Source organism: Diceros bicornis, chromosome 20, assembly GCF_020826845.1.
Source record: "Diceros bicornis minor isolate mBicDic1 chromosome 20, mDicBic1.mat.cur, whole genome shotgun sequence".
Classification (NCBI taxonomy): domain Eukaryota; kingdom Metazoa; phylum Chordata; class Mammalia; order Perissodactyla; family Rhinocerotidae; genus Diceros; species Diceros bicornis.
Window position 1 is genome coordinate 61841070 of NC_080759.1, and position 20373 is coordinate 61861442.

General features: G+C 55.5%; 1 protein-coding gene across 1 annotated transcript in view; it reads left to right on the top strand.

The window, feature by feature from the left end:
* Positions 1-6513: 6513 nt before the first annotated feature.
* ZDHHC11B (zinc finger DHHC-type containing 11B) overlaps positions 6514-20373 on the top strand; it is a 45314-nt gene continuing 31454 nt past the window's right edge. Inside the window, exons 1-3 of the mRNA XM_058563516.1 lie at positions 6514-7000; positions 7769-7852; positions 9886-10107. Coding sequence (XP_058419499.1) covers positions 7820-7852; positions 9886-10107 — 255 coding nt within the window. The 5' untranslated portion in view covers positions 6514-7000; positions 7769-7819. The remainder of the gene's footprint in view (positions 7001-7768; positions 7853-9885; positions 10108-20373) is intronic.

Here is a 20373-nt window from a genome sequence, read left to right on the forward strand (position 1 = left end):
CTTTGTAGATAGTCTTAGATTGTTTTTTATTTTTAAAGTTTTTATTTGTATGTACAGAGTTTTTGTCGTGAGACAAAGACTTTCATTTTGTCCCCTTTGGCATGCTGGGAGCAGCCGGGGGAGGTGGGGAATTGTCTCTGATATCATGTCAGCCGCACAGGGATCAGTGTTCCTGTAGATAGCCCCTTGAATCCTGAATAATGGAAATCACACATAAAGGATGTGACCAGATCCTGTCAAGCTGGTGTGGTGTGTCTCTGAGCTTCTCTGCGGCCAGTGTGGGGGCACCTGTTCTGCCCCATGTCCTCCACACATGGCCCTGGGAAGCAGACGTGTGTCTGTTCGTGTTCTGTTGGGCGTCCTGTGTCTGCTCTGCTCTGCTCTTCCCCCGTGTCCCCACATTTCCGAGGCAGGTCGTGGTGGTGGCCACACCCTCCTGGCCCGGGACAGGCTGGGAGTGATGGCATCTTCCCCTGTTCTCTTTTTAAATCCTGTGCCTGAGGGAGGAGGACATTCTGCTGGAAGATGGTCAGCTGCCCCACTGGCTATGGTGAGGTGTTTCGTGTCCATAAAACGTTTTTTATTCTGGATATGTTTACTAGATGGCTGTTCATATTTGCAAAATATAAATATGGATCTTAATAAAAAGATACACAGTGTAATTGCGTATAATTGTTTACCGCACTGCTGGGTGTCCACTTTTAACCGACTTTTCAGGAAAGACCTTTGTCCTGTGAGGTTGATGGTGTCCGTTCCTCCTGGTCATCGTCCCCGCCGTCTCCTCGGCATCTCGCCCGGGTCTCGGTTCCCACGGCAGTGCCCCGTCCCTGCAGAACTGCCTGCTCCGTTCTTTAGTGTGAAAGCAGAGTTGGAGACTGCCGTCTCCCAGGGCAGGGTCAGACCTGGGGGAGGAGGTGTGTGACCGAGAGGCAGTGGCAGCGAGACAGCACCACAATACAGGGCCGGCCCTGCTGGCCATAGACTGCTCACACGAGCGGGGCTGGCTGGCGAGCTGTCTGGGTCAGGTAAGGGTCCCCCCGCAGACGTCAGTAACAGGGGAGCAGAAACCTCACAGATGAAGCCCCAGGAAGCCACTGTGGCTGATGTCAGCAGAGAAGGAGTTGATTTACGGGGTGTTGGGTAGGGAGCAAACACCCGGGGGGGCGGCCCCGGGAGCACCAACTCCACAAACAGGCTGCGGAGCTGGCCCTCTGCTGGCCGCGGTGCCACCCCTGCCCTGCCAGCAAGCTGCCCTGCAGGCTAGCCCCCAGCTGCGGTGGGCCAGGAGGGGCAGAATGGCATCTCCAGCCTCGAGATGGGGGTGGCCTCTGCCCCCAGCGGGACCCAGAAGGTCGGGTTCCCTGAACACGGGCTCGAGCTCAGGTTCTGGGTGGCATTCCCAGGCTGCGCCTTGGGCATGGGTGCTGGAGTCACCTTCCTAGAGTCTTTGCCTCTCCCTGACCCACAGCCTGAGTTCTCCACGGCAGCACCAGCGTGACGTCGAGTATGGCGCACAACAGCGAGCCCTGCTGAGACAGAGCGTGAGGCCCGAGACCCCCAGACTCCCCTGAAGGGCGTGGTCTCCCCCTCGAGGTCGCGTCACACTGCGAACGTGAGAGGTGAGAACACGACCCTTGGCTGATGCTGCAGCCTCAGGAACCCGGAACCCGTGGTGCAGACGGGCAGGCCAACGTGGACAGCCTGGGGACTCCGACTCTCCAGGCACGGTCCCAGAGGACACAGGTGTAGAGGGGTGACCACCTTGCTGCCCAGGAAGTACACACACGTCAAGAAGGAAGATCAAGGGAGCGTCTGAGGACAGGATAACACCTTGATGTCTTTGTCTTTTTTAATCTTTTTATTGTGATAAAGTTCACATTGATGTGAAATCAACCATTAACCATTTTAAGGTGTGCACCTGAGTACATTTGGTATATTCACCATCTTCTGCGACCACCACCTCTATCAAACTCCAGAACATTTCTGTGACCCCAAAAGGAAACCCTGTACCCTATAGCAGCCACCCCCAGTTCCTCCCCCAGCCCCTGACAACCTGCTTTGGGTCATATGGACTTCCCTGTGGACGTTTCATAGATGTGGGATCACACGCTATGTGGCTCTTTGTGTCTGGCTTCTTTCACTCAGCACAATGTTTTTGAGATTCATCCACGTTGTAGCATGTGTGACTGTGGGGCTAGGGCCACACACCGCACCGGGGTGCAGGTGACTCCTGGGGGCAGCCATGAGTCTGGGACTTGGGCCGCCTCGCTGTGTGCCCAAGGAAGCTGGCAGGATCCCGGCCAAGACCTATGGACACTCTTAGTGGTCAGAATGACCCGGTGGCCAGGCTAGAGGAGGTGACCCTCAGGGCCACACTGGCCAGGCATTGGCTGCAGGCCAGCCCAGCAGGAACTCACACCACGCTACTGTCGACTCGCCAAGGAGAGGAGACCAAAGGCTGTTCCCAAGAGAAGCCGTCTGGAAGGACAATGCCGGACGATCGGAATCCATCTTACACCTTTACTGGAAGCTACACGCAGAACAAGACCAGTGAGGGGTGTGTGCGCATGCACGTGTGAGCACGTGTGCGTGCATGCTTGTGTGCCTGTGTGAGTGGGATCGTGGGAGCACCTGTGCCTGGCCTGCCTCGTGCCCCACCTCCACTCTCCTGTGTGGCCGCCCCCACCCCTCCCCACCCACCCTGACCTCCCTCACCTGCAGTGGAGACCCTTCCAGTGAGGGGTCACTTTTCAGGAAGGACCTCGAATGTGTGCACAGCAGAACTGCAGGCGGGTTCCCAGAAGCATTGTTTGTCATGGAAAGTCGCGGACGCCCTAGACTCGGGGCACGTCGACCCATCACATACGACGGAGTGTTACTACAAGCAAGGTGGATCCGTGTGAGGGGGGCGGTGCGCTGCAGTTGAGGGAACGAGCCGGTAAAGTGGGTCCAGATGATGGCTGCTCATGTCTAAACCCCCGTGCACGCGTTCACGCAGAGAGAAGGTCCTGCTTGCCCCAGCGAGGGCTGTGGTTTTTTGTGTTCTCTGTTCTTATGTCTATTGCCTGATGTTCATAGGTGAGCAGGCCCTGATTTTGTAGCTTCTAAAGTTATTTTCATGAAGCAAAGACATCCCTGAGGGAGGGCAATTTTCAACAGTATGTGTGGCTGAGGTCACCCTGGCTCTGGGTCAGTCGGGAGGCCCCCGCCACCCACGGACTTCGGGTGCCCTGGGGTAATGTGGTCTCCACCCCTCAGCCCCAGGTGGCCTCCTTCAGAGTCTCCCGGGAGCTGCCCTGGGGCCCGTCGGCCCTCTGGGGCACCTGGTGTTGAGGTCATGGGCTGCAGCAAAATCCCTGGGGTGAGGGGCCGGGTGGCCGCCCTGCGTCATGGACGGGGCACACACGTGCGTGTCTGGAGAGACGTGTTCTGTGCAGGAGGCAGAGACGTCATTCAGCTTCAATTACCAGAAAGCACTTCCGAGAACTGGAGAAACCACCCTGACCAACAGCTTGAGCGATGCAACCGCTGTGTGCGGGACCTGTGACATTGCCCACCAAGATCCGCAGTCTCTCAGAGGCACGTCATTTTGGAAGTGACTGTGCCATAGAAGGACCCCTCCTCTTTCTGAGGGGCGCCCTGCCTTTGCTTTAGTTCCCAGTGTTCACAGCTCTGACGTCCCCCGAAACCCACGGCCTCTGCTGTGTCGTTGGCTGGATCGGCGGGGATCTGAGACCTGTTCGGGCGGTCTCATTGTCTGTCCTGGGTCTCTTTGCTGGCGCCTCGGCCTGGCACCTGGTGGGCTCTGTGTTGTTGTCTTGCTGGACCCCAGGCAAGAAGGGCCTGGCCTGGGCAGCACCGTGGACAGCGGTGGCCAGCAGTGGAGGTGGCCATCTGGTCAGCTGTGGGCGTCTTCGGGCTCCTACCTCACTTGGGCGTGGTTTCTGGGCAGAGGTCAGCGCAGCAGAGCTCTGTTGGTGCCAGCTCGGGCCTGCCCAGGCCTGCGCACAGAGGGGTGCGGGCATCCAAGGGCCGTGGGAGGCCTCCACCTGCCCCACTGCCTGGCGACCCAGCCCCCAGCCTCTTCATTCCCTGGGAGCCCTGAGGCTGGCAATCCCAGGAGAGCATCCGGGCGCTTGTCTCCTCCTGCCTGCCTGTGGTCCACCAGGGTTTCCAGGACAAGTGTCCCTGTCATCCCGATGGATACTTTGTTCCCTTGGGCCGAAGACACTGCTGCAGTATGAGGAAATGGAAACCCAGGTGAGCGAGAGGGCAAGGCCAGGTGGGCTGGGCGGAGCGGGTCTGACCAAGACCAGAGGTCAGCCTCCGCACCAGCCCCATGGGCCTGGCGGCCCGCCGGCAGGGATCCCTGGGCGCTCCTGAGGGGCTGTCATCGTCGCGAGTCCTGTGACACATGCGCTAACTCATGGAGAAGCCCCTTCCCTCCAGACTGGCCCCAGGCCCCTGCCCAGACCTGATGGTTTCCCTTTGTTTTGTGCCTTGTACGTCTGGGCCCGGCCCAGCTGCCCGTTGAGAGGCAGACCCCTGGCCACTGCAGGCACCAGGCAGCAGGGCTGCACACAGCACGTTTCAGAGGAGACACAGCCAGCCTGCCGCAGCTGAGACTGCCCCCACTCAGGCGGCTTCCCCAAGGAGGTGAGTGGGCCCAGGGGGGCAGGCGGGGCCCACGGGAAACCGCCTCTGCTGACGGAAAAGGGACGCGTCCCCGTCCACCCTCCCAGTCCTGCACTTGTGGGGGGCCTTCAGATTGGAGTCCTCAGACCCCACAGACAGGAACCGGAAATTTCTCCAGCTTAGGAATTGAGCCCCTGAGGGGAGACCTGGGGTCGGGGAGGGGCTGTGAACCAGGGCGGTTGGCCGTCCTCGGGAGAAAACCCTGTCCTGGCATGTGGCACCGCACTTGGCACACGGTGTTCTCATGTCTCTCACTCCCCGGCTCTTCTCCTTCTGCCGTGGCGCCTTCGCGGCCACCGAGAGGTCTCATCAGGCTCAGGGGGCAGTGTGCGTGCCACGCTCCGTGGTCTGACCCAGAGGCGCACATGTCCTGGACAGAGCGTGCGGGTCTGGGCTCCTGGAGCACAAACAGCCGACAGGGTCAAGTGTGATGAGGAAGCTGGGCTCGACATCTGGGCCACCCGTGTGCGGTTGAAGCGGGAGGTCAGGGAGGCCCAGAGCTGACCGCTTTTTCACTGAGGGGCTGCGGTAGGAAGTGTTCTAGTCACAACTCGGGACTGGTAAAATGGACTCAGTGTGGGTGGTGCTGCCGCCAGCTGCCCTGTCTGAGGCCCCCGCGCCTTCCGCATCGGGTCTCGGCAGGGTCTGTCTCACCCCCCACCCTCCCCCCCCAGCTGGCACAGGGCGTGTCTGGGGGGCCACGCCCCAGGCTTTATGAGGCGCCTTGGGTTCCATCACTGCGTGTCAACCAGGGGGCCTGGCTCCGCCCCAGTTTGGCCTGAGCCGAGCATCGGATCAGACTTACCTGTGATAGTTGAGAAGAGAGAGTGCGTTTTGGGTGCGACGGAGGTGGGTTCTTCACTGCTTTCTTCTGCTCTGACCAGGGATGGCGGGTTTAACCTCTGGGCATCTGTACAGATAGTCTAGGACTCAGCAGGACACCGAGCAAAATGATTCCGAAACTGTCGAGATCCGTCAGATGATGGGGTTCAGAAAATAATGTTTGCACAGAGGTCACAGTGTCATAAAGACGCAGATTGGGGCGCCAGGACAGCATCCCCAGCCCGCGGCAGGTCAGCCAGGACGGGAACAGTGTGAGAAGGGATAGGCAGGAGGCGCAGGGACAGCGGTCACCATGGATTGGTCACACCCCCTGCCACCTGCCTCCATCCGAAGTCCAGAGTCTACCGAAGCTCCACGGTTGTGTTGGGGGCACAGAGGTGACAATGACCTCCTGGGATTGTTCCAGCAGTGACGTGTCTTATATGGAAACACAGACTAGAGTCCTCAGGGACAATGAAAATGAGGCAGGAACTGAAATGGGGCAAAAGGGCAACCCAGGCACCATCGGGCCTCAAACGACTAATTTCCTGAGCCCAGTGCTAGACGTCTGCCCTATAACGAAATCATAAATGTTCCCTTTCCTTGGATTGAATCCAGAAGGATTAACTAAAACATTTATGCAGGAATAAATGAAGGGGCCCCCAATCAGATTTGGTGAGTGTGTCAGGGAGGACTTCCAGAGGAAGCGATGCCAGGACAGAGGCCCGAGAGGGGGAGGTGGCTGTTATCCGGGGGAGGGGGTCTGAGAGTGGGGCGAGATTCCAGGCTGAGGAAACAGCATGAAAAAGGTCGAGAAGTGAGAAATGAGTCCAGAAACCTAAAAGAGTGTGTGTGCGTGTGTTGTGTGTGTGTCTGGTGGTATTGTTTGTGTGGTGTTCAGTGTGTGTGGTGGTGTATGTGGTGTGTGTGAATGTGGTGTGGTGTATGGTGTATGTGGTGTGTGTGTGTGTGTGTATGTGTGTGTGTGGTGTGTGTGTGGCGTGTGTATGTGGTGTGGTGTATGATGTACGCAGTGTGCATGTGCGTGTGTGGTGTGTGTGTGTGGTGTGCGTGTGTGGTGTGGTGTATGGTGTACGTGGTGTGCGTGTGTGTGTGTGTGGTGTGCGTGTGTTCACATGCAGCAGCAATGTCAGAGCCGTGTCTCGGGCCAGGCAGGGAAGGAGTGGGTCTTCCCTGGCGCTCGCTGCTGGGGCCCGACCTGTTCTGCCGAGCGACAGTGGGACTCCCGCTCCGTGAGAAGAGGGCAAGCGTCCCGGGCGCCTGCCGTCGCTGGTGGCCTTGGGTCCGGGGGGCAGGCCGCGCGCTGCTGTGCTGCTGCCCAGCCCTGGGTCGTTCGCTCGCCTCTGCACTCCACGTACGCTCAGCGGAGAGAGGCACAGAGGAACGGGTCTGTGCCGTGGTCAGATGGGAAGCGCGGTCTCCTCCTCCAGGCATGGACCAGGCGGGTGGAGTTCCAACTCAGGTGGGAAGTGGTATTTCCCCAAGTGAACGTCCCACGAGTGGTGGAGGTGTGGACGGAGGTGGGTGAGCTCTCACAAGCCATGCCTGCTCTGATCAGCGCTGCAGCAACTCCCTGTCCGTCCTCAGCCGCCTGTTGCCAGACGGGGAGACCGTGGGCCACGGGGCTCTTGGAGCCCACTTTGATTGTGCCCATTTCACCCAGAAGGAAACAGAGGAAGCCCACATTTGTTGACAGCCGGGTGTTTGGTCCCAGGTTTTTTTAACTGACCTGATCTCCCAAGAGATAAGATTCTGAACTAGAGAGCCAGCCCTGATGGCCTAGAGGTTAAAGTTCGGTGCTCTCACCGCTTCGGGGGTGGGGGAGTGGGGGCTGGGATTTATTTCCTGGGTGCCGAACCACACCACCCGTCTGTCAGTAGCCACGCTGTGGCGGCGCTCACATAGAAGAAGTGGAAGGACTTACAACTAGGAAATACAACCATGCACTGGGGCTTTGGAGAGGGGGGAAGAAAGGGGAAAACTGGCAACAGATGTTAGCTCAGTGCGGGTCTTTCCCTGCAAAAACAAAAAAGGAATTTAAACTAGAAAATACGCATTTTGCCTTTTGCACATATTTCAGACTAAGTGAAAGGAACACTTGATTTTCATTAATGGAGATGTCTGAGCAAAGACCCTGCCTGCCCGTTGGGGAGGAGTGGGGTGAAGTGTGCACACACCTCCTGGCTGTGGATCCAGCCCCGCCTTCACCACCCTGTCTGCTCTCTTCCAGGTTTAAACAGGGTCTGAAGACCCCACAGCCGTCCTGCAAACCCGCAGAGCCATGATGGGGCCGGTATTCACGCCGCCCGTGCAGGTCTGAGTCCTCGTAAATCTGGGGTAAACGTGTGCCTCTCGCCCGTTGTTTTCTCCTCCCACCATATTGTGGACATTCTGTGCCTTCTGACAGGCACAGGTCAGCTCTGTGGTCAGCCGTTGCCTCAGCTCCATTTCACTGTAGCTTTGATTTAGATGTAGGGTCATTTGCTCACCACTGTGGTTCCACTTCATGCCTTCCATTTTATGGGGGGTAATTTTCAGATTTGATAGAGTAAATCTTTGCAGAAAGCCTTTCAGAAAAGATGGGTTGGTGTACCTTGAGTCTTCACACGGCCAAGGCTTTTGCTCTCACACTTCAGTGATAGTTTGGCTGGGTCTCTTTTAGGTTTAAATACTCTCAGAACTTGAAGAACTGCTCTGTGTTTAAAATCTTACAAAATCTGATGCCATTACAACTTTTAGGTATCCCAGATTGTGGGTAATCTCATTCTTTTCCTTCCAGGGACACTCATAGGACTTTGCATCCTAGAAGTTCACATTTCCACCCCACGGTGTGTTTCTCTGTTTCACGTTCCTGTCTGGCTCCAGGAGCAAGCTCTAGGTCTGGGGTCCGAAATCTCCTGCAGTACAGACACCTCGTCTTCACCTTTCCCTTTGTTTCTTCTCTTACACCCTCTCCGCTTTCCTCTTCCAGAAATCCTAACAGATATTGTGTCTCCAGCTTCTATTCTCCATGTCCCTTAAATGTGCTCTCACGACGGTCACTTCTCCACCTCTCTGTTCCGAGATCTGCGATGATTCCTTGGTTTGACCCTCCAGATTCCTGGAATTTGACTTTTGGCAATGTCTTTTCTGTTAGTTGGCTCTTCCCTCTGAACGTTGTTTTTATTTGGGAATCATGCTTTAATCCCTAAGACTGCCTTTCTGTGCTCCAGTCCTCAGAACCTTGGTCTTGTCTGACAAACAGGATGTTCTCTCAGGTCTCCCTGAGAGTCTCATATGTCCCAAGTGAGCTCGGGGCCGCTGTGGCCCCATATCCAGCTGGCGTCACACCTGGAGGAACAGCGACAACCAAGAGCAATGGCCAGCAGCTGCCATCTGCTCCTAGGAAAACCCCCCAGGGAATGCACAGCACAAGAGGAAGTCTCAGAGTACCTTTCAACATCTCTGTCTCTTCCCAGAGTAACGCATTTACATCAACAACATTTTCTGTGCGTTTTATTCTGAAGGGACAATGTGGGCTCTGCACAGGGCCTAGGGTGGCAGTGTTCTGAGCTCCTCAAGTCCCACCTCAAGTCCACATCATCCACCCCTCTCCACACTCCCAAATGCTCCTCAGTCTTCCCGACACCATTTCCCTTTCTTTCCTGGCGGCCCCTGCCCACATGACTGGCCAGAAGTGGCCACGGTGCCTCCCAGCCACCGCACCTGGGCCACTCCAGGACACCTGGAGGTCCCAGAAGCCCATGGTGGGAGGTCTCCCCGGCCTGCAGAAGGAATGACACAGAAATCTCTGGAAATGTGGTCTCGCGTTCTGTTCTCGAGGGAAACTTGCAGGAAGGGTCCTCAGGGAGGGTTTCTGGTGGCTAACAGTCTGCATTTGCTGTCACCGGGGTCTCCCTGGGGATGAGGGCCTCTTATGACACAGGTCTTCCCCCCACACCTGAAGGGGGCTTCTTATGAGTCCATACGCATTTAGGAACGAGCCCCTGGACTCATTGCTGTAGGCTGTGCCCTGGCCACGAGGGACTGGTAGCTGCCCACACCTGGGGTCCCGGTGTGTGGGTGCCCCTCCGGTCCCTCAGCCCTGTGGGCCATATACCCTCCAAGAGCTGTTTTCCACAGGCCATCATTGCCGTGGCCCGGGCGGGCTCCACAGGATTTCCTCTGATGGCCTTGCAGGGGACCCTCTGCCCGCTCCAGCCGCAGCCCCAGCCCTGACAGTTCTGCTGCCAGAAGCAGTCCCGGGCGATGGCAGGCAGTGGGTTCCCATCCCCAGGGATCTCCCCGGCCACGAGGGGCTGTGGCAGGAGGCCCACGCCTGCCATGCTGCTTTCCTCCATCTCGCAGGAGGGCTGCTGCAGCAGGAGTTGGAGACGGGTCGTCCCGGAAGCCGGGGCCAGCAGGCCATCGCAGATCCCGCAGCGCCAGCCGATCCGCGTGAACGGCTGGTCGAAGCCCATCCACGCCCTCCAAGTGGTGGCCTGGGTCCTGTTCCTGGTCTTGGCTTTCAGCTCCTTCAGCATCTTCATCCCCTTCCTGCCGAGGGACTGGAAATACGTCGCCTATGGTGTATCCTTTTCCTGCCTGTTGTCTAAAGCGGGGGCTTCCGAAGGACTCTGCCACCACAGCTGGCTCCCGGCCGTGCCGTGCCTGCCGGCGACGGTCTCCCTCTGCCGCTCCATCCTCTACGCTGAGTCCCCGCAAGTGTCGTCTGCCCTGCCCTCCCACCCCGGCTCCCCACTCTTCACCCCAAACACCCCCTATTGTCATGGTGCCTGAAACCCCTCGTCCATCTGTGCAGCTCGCTGGCTCGGGGCTTACACAGGAGAGTCTGCCCCTGACCCGCCGTTGGTGCAGGAAGAGTGCGCCGGGTGGTCAGGGGCCCTGGGGTGGGGGGCAGAGAGACCTGAGGAAAGGAAGGAGTGCAGACTTGGGCCACTGCGGTTTTCCCAACCACGCACTATGGGGTCTATCTGTGTCGTCCAATAGAGAAGAGTGAGGTCTTTTTTTTTCAGGAACATAGATTTTTTTTTCAGGTGTACATCATTATATTTCGATTTCTGTGTACATTACATCATGTTCACCACCCAAAGGCTAATCACCATCCATCACCACACACATGTGCCCAGTCATCCCTTTCGCCCTCCTCCCTCCCCCCTTCCCCTCTGGTAACCACCAGTCCAATCTCTGTCTCTACGTGTTTGTTTGTTGTTGTTGTTCTCTTCTACTTATGAGTGAGATCATGTGGTATTTGACTTTTTCCCTCTGACTTATTTCACTTTGCATAATACCCTCGATGTCCATCCGTGTTGTCACAAATGGCTGGATTTCATCGTTTCTTATGGCTGAGTAGTATTCCATTGTGTACATATACCACATCTTCCTTATCCATTCGTCCCTTGATGGGCACCTAGGTTGCCTCCAAGTCTCGGCTATGGTTAGTAATGCTGCAATGAACACAGAGGTGCGTGTAATTTTAGCATTCGTGGTTTCATGTTTTTTGGATGAATACCCAGCAGCGGAACAGCTGGATCGTGTGGTAGTTCTATTCTTAATTTTTTGAGGACTCTCCATACTGTTTTGCATAGTGGCTGCACCAGTTTGCACTCCCACCAACAATTTATGCGAGTTCCCTTCTCTCCACATCCTCTCCAACGCTTATTTCTTGTCCTGTTAATTATAGCCATTCTGATGGGCGTGAGGTGATATCTCATTGTAGTTTTGATTTGCATTTCCCTGACAATTAGTGATGTTGAACATCTTTTCATGTGCCTGTTGGCCATCTGTATATCTTCTTTGGAAAAACATCTGTTCGGGTCTTTTGCCCATTTGTTAATTGGGCTGTTAGTTTTTTTGCTGTTGAGATGTATGAGTTCATACATTTGCATAGTTAATTTGGATATTAACTCATCAGATAGATGGTTTGCAAATATCTTCTCCCAATTGTTAGGTTTCTTTTTGTTTTGTTGATGGTTTCCTTTGCTGTGCAGGAGGCTTTTAGTTTGATGTAGTCCCATTTGTTTATTTTTTCTATTGTTTCTCTTGCCCGGTCAGACGTGGTGCTTGAAAATACGTTGCAAAGACTGATGTCGAAGAGTGTACTGCCTATGTTTTCTTCTAAAACTTGTATGGTTTCAGGTCTTACATTCAAGTCTTTAATCCATTTTGAGTTCATTTTTGTGTATGGTGTGAGGTAATGGTCTACTTTCATTTTTTTGCATGTGGCTGTCTAGTTTTCCCAGCACCATTTATTGAAGAGACTTTCTTTTCTCCATTGTCTGTTCTTGGCTCCCTTGTTGAAATTAGCTGTCCATAGATGTGTGGGTTTATTTCTGGGCTTTTGATTCTGTTCCGTTGATCTGTGTGTCTGTTTTTGTGCCAGTACCACGCTGTTTTGGTTACTATAGCTTTGTAGTATATTTTGAAATCAGGGAGTGTGATACCTCCAGCTTTGTTGTTCTTTCTCAGGATTGCTTTGGCTATGTGGGGTCTTTTGTTGTTCCATATAAATTTTAGGACTCTTTGTTCTATTTCTGTGAAAAATGTCATTGGAACTTTGATAGGCATTGCATTAAATCTGTAGATTGCTGGAGGAAGTATGGACATCTTAACTGTGTTAATTCTTCCAATCCAGGAGCGTGGAATATCTTTCCATTTCTTTGTGTCTTCTGCAGTTTCTTTCAACAATGTTTTATAGTTTTCAGTGTACAGATCTTTCACCTCTTTGGTTAAAAATATTCCTAGGTATTTTATTCTTTTTGTTGCAATTGCAAATGAGATTGTATTCTTAATTTCTTTCTGCTACTTTGTTGTTAGTGTGTAGAAACGCAACTGATTTTTGTATGTTGATTTTGTATCCTGCAACTTTACTGTATTCATTTATTATTTCTAAAAGTTTTTTGGTGGATTATTTAGGGTTTTCTATATATAAAATCATGTCATCTGCAAATAGTGACAGTTTCACTTCTTCCTTTCCAATTTGGATCCCTTTTATTTCTTGTTCTTGCCTGACTGCTCTGGCTAGGACTTCCAGTACTATGTTAAATAAGAGTGGGGAAAGTGGGCATCCTTGTCTGGTGTCTGTTCTTAGAGGGATAGCTTTCAGTTTTTCTCCACTGAGAATGATATTAGCTGTGGGTTGGTCATATATGGCCTTCATTATATTGAGGTACTTTCCTTCTATACCCACTTTATACAGAGTTTTTATCATAAATGGATGCTGTGTCTTGTCAAATGCTTTCTCTGCATCTATTGCGATGACTATGTGATTTTTATTCTTCATTTTGTTAATGTGGATCACGTTGATTGATTTGCGGATGTTTAACCAACCCTGCATCCCTGGAATAAATCCCACTTGATCGTGGCGTACGATCCTTTTAATGTATTGTTGTATTAGATTTGCTAATATTTTGTTGAGGATTTTTGCCTCCATAGTCCTCAGTGATAGTGGCCTGTAATTTTTGTCTTTTGTGTTGTCCTTGTCTGGTTTTGGTATCAGGGTAATGTTGGCTTTGTAGAATGAGTTAGGAAGCTTCCCCTCCTCTTCAATTTTTTGGAAGAGTTTGAGAAGGATAGGTATTAATTCTTCTTTGAATGTTTGGTAGGATTCACCAGGGAAGCCGTCTGGTCCCGGACTTTTATTTTTGGGGAGGTTTTTGATTACTGTTTCGATCTCCTTACTGGTGACTGGTCTATTCAAATAGAATAGTGAGTTTTAATGAGGAAGGACTTTAAAAGAATGCTGAAGCCTTTATGATGGACAGCTCAAGTTTGCTCCCCGCACACCTCTGTCAAGTGCCTGCTATGGAGCCTTGTTGCCCAGGGACAGAGCTTTCCAGGTCAACCGTCACATGCCTCGCTTACGGGGTTTCACGTTTGGGATCCGCCTGTGGCTGTGCTCTATGGTGCACCCCAGAAGATGTCTGCTTTGATTTCTCGGCGGTGTGCATCAGGGTGGCGTGGGGCTCCACGTCACACCTGGCTGACCCTGGGTCTGTGGCACCTGACCAGGAAACCCTGGGACCCACTCCCAGGGTTGCCCGACATGAGAGCCAGCGGACAAGGCAAGCCTGCTGCGAAGCGGGCGCTGGGACCACATTTCTCAAAGGAGGATGTTTACACCTGGGGCAAGCCTTCCTCTCAGTGAGGAAACAGTCTACTCTGCCCGTCTCTGCCTAGGCCACCCCCAAGGTCCCTGGCCGAGTAAAGAGAGCCCCGGTGTGTGTGATGGTGGATCTCGGATGGGAGGGAGGATGCAGGACAGACCGAGCTGTCTCTCGGGGCCTCAGCCACCTGCCCCAGACTCTTCACTACGGCGTCTTCCAGCTTTGAGAAAGCAGAGGGAGCAGGAGGACTCAGCACCAGTCGTCAGCTTTAACAGTTAAGATTTGCCAATCTTGTTTCATCTCGCATGCCCGTACACTGGAGTATCCTTAAAAATCCCAGACATAATGAAATTTCCCTGTAAACGCCCCAGTCTGCATCCGACAAGGGCTTTTATCTCCGTAGCCACTGTTCTGTTATCTCACCTGAAAAAATCACATAGTAACTTACCCCTTACTCCTTAATATCAAGATCGACATTTCCCGCATTTTCTAAAGAAGCCCTTTTGCAGATGCCTGGGCCCCACTGGGATCCCACAAGGCCCCCACCTGGCATGAGGTCACTCTGCCCTGAAGTCTCCCTGACCCCACAAGGCTCCCCGTGCCCTTTGCTCCCTGGCCTTTGATTGGTCAGAGAAACCAGGGCATCTGCCTGTAGAATGTCCCCCTCGCTCTAGATTTGGCTCATTTTTTCCCTCAAAGTACTGGAGATTTCTTTGTGGTAGGTTTTCGATAATCAATTTCTTTAGTAGAAATAGAGCTATTCAGCTTTTCTGTTTCATCTTGTGTCTGTTTTGGTAAGTTGTATTTTTCAAGAAATTTGAGTATTTCATCTAAATTGTCAAATTTCTTGGCATAAAGTTATTCACACTATTTCCTATTATCCTTCGAATGTCTGTGGGAGCTGTAGTGATGTGCCCTCATCATCCTTACTGGTGATGTGTGTTCTCTCCCTCCATCAGTCTTCCTGGGTTTATCACTTTTAGTAATTATTCAAAGAATCAACGTTTGGAATTATTAATTTTCTGTTTTCTTTCTTTTTAAAGTTTTGCTTTTATTTTTACTATTTCTTTCTTTCCGTTTACTTTGCTCCTCTTTTTCTAGCTTCTTAAGGTGGAACCTTAGGTCATTGATTTTAGACATTGTTTCTTTTTAATATATTTAAAGCTATAAATTTCCCTCTAAACACATGCACACACAGATACACACATATGTGCAGAGACACGTGAACACATACACAGACGCTCACACACGCACACGCAGAGGTGCACAGGGACCAAGGCTTTCTCCCTCAGCTGTCCCTTCTGGCTTAGAGATGAAGGGCATCTCTCAAGGATTTAGGTTCAGTTTCTGGGTCTGGGGTGCCCTGTGCAGCTGTGGTTCCCCTGATCCGGCCCCATCTGTCTGAGGGTCTGCAAAGGGCTGGGTCCAGCTGGTTGGGCAGGGGATCCTTGCCAGGGGTCCCAGGGATGCTCTTAGGGAGAGACACTAATTATAACGGCGGCCCCTCTTCCCCACTCATTTCAGTGCTCTCTTGCTTGGTCCCTCTTGGGACAACCTCCCATTTGCGAGTGGCAGCTGGGCCTGTGAGTGCTGGCCCTGAGATGGCAGAGGGCAGGGAAGGAGGCCAGAGGGAGCCTGCTGGGCTGCCAGGAGCAGCAGCACAGGCCACAGTGGAGGGCTGCACGCCCTGCGCCAGCCCCACTCCCCCAGACCCTGAGAGGAGGCCTTTGCCGAAGGAGGCTCCGAGCGGGCCGCGTCACCTGAGTGGGTTCCAAGCCAGGTGGCCTGAGCCCAGCCCCAGCCAGGTGGGCAGGTGTTGAGGGACATGGACATATATGTGGCTGTCACTCAGGTGTCCACTGTGGAGGCGCTGCAGCCACATGGCACCACCAGCCTTGCCCCTTCCTCACGCTCAGCTGACATCTTATTCCGAGTGATGGCCTGTCTCTGCCAGTCCCAACCCGTGCTCCATGGGTCATCGCTCCACAGACCCTGCCCGTGAGCTTCGGCGTCTCCCACGGCCCCACGGCCCAGCCCTCGGCCTCAGCCCCGTCTCCTCAGCTCCATGCAGCCTCTGACAGGGCCGGCCTCCCCGGTCTCCAGGGCCCTGAAAATGTCCGATCCACCAGAGCTGAGCAGCCGTACCATCAGTCCCCTGTGCCCTTGAGCACAGCCACCCCTCCTCTGGGCCTCCTGTCCCTCATCAGGGGCGAGGCAGCATTCCCAAAGCCCCGTCCCAGGCCCCACGTCACCCCACGCAACTGGTGTCTTGTCACAGCCAAGACGAGCCGTAACTGTACAATCTGACGGGCAGCCCACCTCAAAACCTCTCCAGCAGTCTCAAAAGCATCCGTTATGTTATTTTTTACTCCAGGATCTGGTCAAGGGTTGTGCTTTTCCTGTGGTGCTGGGATCTTGGGTCTCTCTGGCCTAGCACAGCACCCACCTGCCTTTGGTCGGGCAGCTGTTGTGGTTTTCTTGGCCTCACCATCTTGCCCTATGGTCTGGCCCCCATTGGGAGGCTGCTCCTTGGGGAGGAGGGCCAGGTCCCTCCCCCAAAGTTAGGAGCAATCCGCAGGTAGACTTTGGGGCCGTGGGTGCACCGTTTTCCCTTGCCCAAATCGCAGTCTCACTGGGGCTTGTAAAACGGTGAAAAATTTCCTAATTTTGCCGCCTCCTCACTCAGCTCACCCCACCCTCCCTCTCTCCCCTAGCAGCACCGTGGAACAGTGGCGTATGCGTTTCCCCCGGCTGCTGTGACAAGTGCCACAGACAGAGCGGCTTAAACAAGGAAATCTGTGCCCCCTCAGTTCTGGGGCCAGAAATCTGAGGTCACGGTGTGGGCAGGGCCGCGCTCCCTCTGAAGGCTCCCGGGGAGGGTCTGTTCCTGGCCTTTCTCTCAGCTCTGCTGGTCTCAGGTGTCCGTTGGCTTTAGATGTGGCCTCTTCCGTGTCCTCACATGGTCGTCCCTCTGCGAGTGTCTGTGTCCTGAAGGCCTCTTATAAGTGCGTCCATCCTATGGGGTCAGGACCCACCCTAACAACTTAACGTGACCATCCCTGAAGACCCTGCTTCCAAACAAGGTCACAGGTCCTGGGATGGTGACTTCAACATCTTTCTGGGACACCGTTCAGCCCCTAACTGTGTGTTTTGCTTATGTGCTGGATTACTATCCGCTATCTTTAGACCCATAATTTAGCCCCATTTTGGCCCTTGGAGTCTTTTGAGCCGGTCCCGTGTTCTCTGTCCAGTGGTCACTCTCAGCTCTTACCTGCTCTCCGGCACAGCGAGGAACCTCGGGCTCACGTGCACTCGCTGCCCGCACCTGGACCGGCCATTTCTTCTGGAACCCTGGTCCATGGTTGTCCGCCCTCCTGGGTGGCTCAACGCCCGGTCTGTGTTGCCCCCTCCCGGTCGTCCCAAGTGATGGATGCAGGACAGTTTCCCTGGCTGTCCAGGGCTCAGGCTGCCTTTGAGACACATTTTTCTGTCCAGTGTCCCGCTGCCTGGCACCCCCTAGTCCCTCAGTGATGTCCCTCTGGCCTCGGGCAGCCACATTGGGCACTACGCTCTGGCCACTGGGGGGCACCAGCATCATTCGGGCCTGCAGGGACTAGGCTGGCGGGGAAGTGACCTTGGCCCACGCCAGGGCGCTGGGAAGGTCAGGGTCTGGGGTCGGGGCGGCTTTCCACAGGCCCAAGTGGAAACCAGGAAGAAGTAGCAAAGGTGGGCGGATGTGCGGCGCAGAGGTCAGCTAGCCGGGTGCTGGGCGACCCCGAGAGTCAGTGCTTCCCTCGGCGTGACCTGGCACGCTCGAGAAGGGAAACGGCTAGGCTGTCTGACCCGTGCGTCCATTGTGCGGGAGGGACTGGAGCCTGGTGTGACTTGATTTACTCTGGAGACGCTGTGTTGTGGCCCGAGGCAAAACGAACTGGGCAACGCGGGGGAGAGGCCCTGATCAGTGAGGCGAAGCTGGCCTCCTCTCCGGGCCCGGCTCTGACTCTGGCGGGAGCGCTGGGAGGGAACGTGGGCGGTGGGAGCTCTGCGGTGCGCCCGCCGCCTCTTCCTGCCGCAGCCAGGACGCAGAGGTTAACAGTGCAGAGGGCGTGTTGGGCTGGCGCCGCCGCGCTGTTTGTTTACTAAACACAGATTGTTGCTAGGGATGTCGGGCCAGGCGCTTCTCAGAACAGCTCCGACCGACTGGAACTTCACGGGCAGGCGGCCTCCTGCTTGGTAATGAAAGTGAGACCTCGGACTCGTCCTTTTCTTTTGATTACTTCCTTGGCCTTAAGACTCTCCAAATTACATGTGAAAGTGAAAGCGGGAGCTTGAGGGTGTGGCACCCTCTGTGACCCTCTCCGTTCCAGGGGCTCAGCCCACAATGGTCCCCAGTGTGTGGCAGATGCAGTGAATGGCCAGGTCATCTTGGGCAAAATGCAGCTGACTTTTCGCTCAGCAACATCTTCTTGTGGGTGACTGGGTGTCGCCTGAGTGCTGAGCTGTGCTGGACCAGATAAGCAGGCTGGGTCCTCTTCCACGTGCGGCCGGCAGGCTTGTGCAGGTTCTTGCTCTGGACAGCTTCATGTCCGAGGGGGCTGTGGGCAGCTTCACCCACCACGTCTAGGCAGACCCTGCCCTGGAGTCTCAGGGCCCCTCCCCTGGGAAGCCACGCCTCTGGGTTCAGGGGACGCGTTCAGGGAGGTGGCCTGGCTAGCACGCCTGCAGGTGTGGGATGGCTCAGGAAATTGGCCGCAGGCAGCTCTGCAGGGCTGGCCAGGCCAGGCCAGGTCAGGTGCCCCAGGCACCTCCACCTGCAGGCTGAGGGTCCGAGTTCGGGCCACGCTGACCCCACGCTGGTTGGCTGGCAGTGAGGTTGTGAGCGAGCCGAGTGTAGACGTGGGGACAAAGGGCTTGGGCGACACACCTCAGTCCTGGCCTCACCTGCTGCACGGGCAGAGGCCCCGTCGGCCACCCTGCCCACCCTCCTGGCCGCCTGCCTGCCGGTTTCTGATGAGGACAATTCTGTTCCAGCCCCACAGAGGAAGGGGCTGCGCCTGGGCCACAAGGCGACTTCCTGCCACATCTCATTGTCCTCGGCTGTCACTGCCTCTCAGGACGTGCTCTTGTTGCCCGGCAACCACACAAACAGTGCTGCGTGTCTGGCCAGCGCCTCAGGCTTCAGGGAGCGGGTGCGGGGGACCAGCATGCCAGGACCGTGTTGGTGTCACCTGCTGTGACAGGCCTGGCCCAGCCGCTGCCCACCTGCCCGCTGCCCCACGCCCTGTATAGGAGCATGGCCTCAGTCTGTCCAACAGCAGAGTAGGGGCGGCTCGGGGCTTATCCCAACCCTGCAGGATCCGTAGCCGTGAGAAGGGCCTTCAAGTCTGGTAGTCCTGTCTCCTGTGTAAGTCCCCCAGGGCTGGCTGGTTCTCAGCCTTCTCCCCACACCCGTTTTCCAGCTCCTCCTGCTGGGGTGCCCGCCTGCCCTTGGCCTGGGCACCAGCTTCCCAGTCGGACCCTCTTGGCCCCTGGCTCGCTCTCACTCCCCACCGTCACGGTCATCTCCACGTCCCCCAGCTGGGCCAGGCCCCGTCGCCTCGTGCCCACACCTGGCACCCAGGGCCCTGGGTCTGCACTCGGTGCCCAGAGGCCAGAGGGTGCGGGAGGGACGAGCGGCTTTGGCCAGAACCAGCCTCCACTTGGGCCTGCTGTGCGTCATGCATGTTCCTTACAGGACTCTCCCGGGGGCACACACCCAAGCCCCAGAGTCCCCCGGCTGGCTCCACACTGAGACCCTGAACTGTGACAGCAGTGGAGCCTGAGAAGGACCCCCAAGAAGGGGCTTCCCGAAGGACTGAGCTGTAATCCCACGTCCCTGCTCAGAGCCTGCCCTGCTGTTAACATTGCTGTAGAGCCCTTTGCATATGGTGGCTAGCCAGCCAGCCTTCATCTCCTGGGAACAGAGGAGGAGACCCTGCAGGTGGGCGGCCTTTCCCAGCCACGCCCAGACTGCCCTCTCTCCTCTGGGAGACAGGCTGTAATCCTTGAACCCTCCAGGCTCAGAACTCATCCAGGAATCAGGGCAGGGCTGTGGGGAGGTGGTGGCCCCTTCTGTTTGGTTTCCATGGGGCTGGTGTGTAGGTCCCAGGGGAGGGGAGGCGGAGAGGGTGGGATCTGAGGGCTTAATTTTACCCTCGGAGCCCTGGAGGGAGTGGGAGCTGGAGAGGGCCTGAGGGGTCTTGGGGGAGGGGGGAGGGAGAGACAGAGACAGAGGCAGAGAGAGACAGAGACAGAGAGAGAAAGAGACAGAGAGAGACAGAGGCAGAGAGAGACAGAGACAGAGAGAGACAGAGACAGAGAGAGACAGAGGCAGAGAGAGACAGAGGCAGAGAGAGAGACAGAGACAGAGAGAGACAGAGGCAGAGAGAGACAGAGGCAGAGAGACACAGAGGCAGGGAGATAGAGGCAGAGAGTGAGTATGTGGCCGCTCCACAAAGCCTCCTTGGCTCCGCCCCTCCTTTCTTCATTTCTTGATGAAACACTTTCTTCCTAACCCCACACACATGCTCAGAGCATCTCTGCTGCCCAAAGGACCCCCCCAACATCCTTCAGCGCCAGGCTCGGTGCCCACCGGGTGCACGCAGGCCTTTTCCGCGGCCTTGGGGAAGCACGTGAATCCACACCCTCGTTGAACAGCTGTTCGCCGTCGGGAGGCATCGCTTCCAGTTTG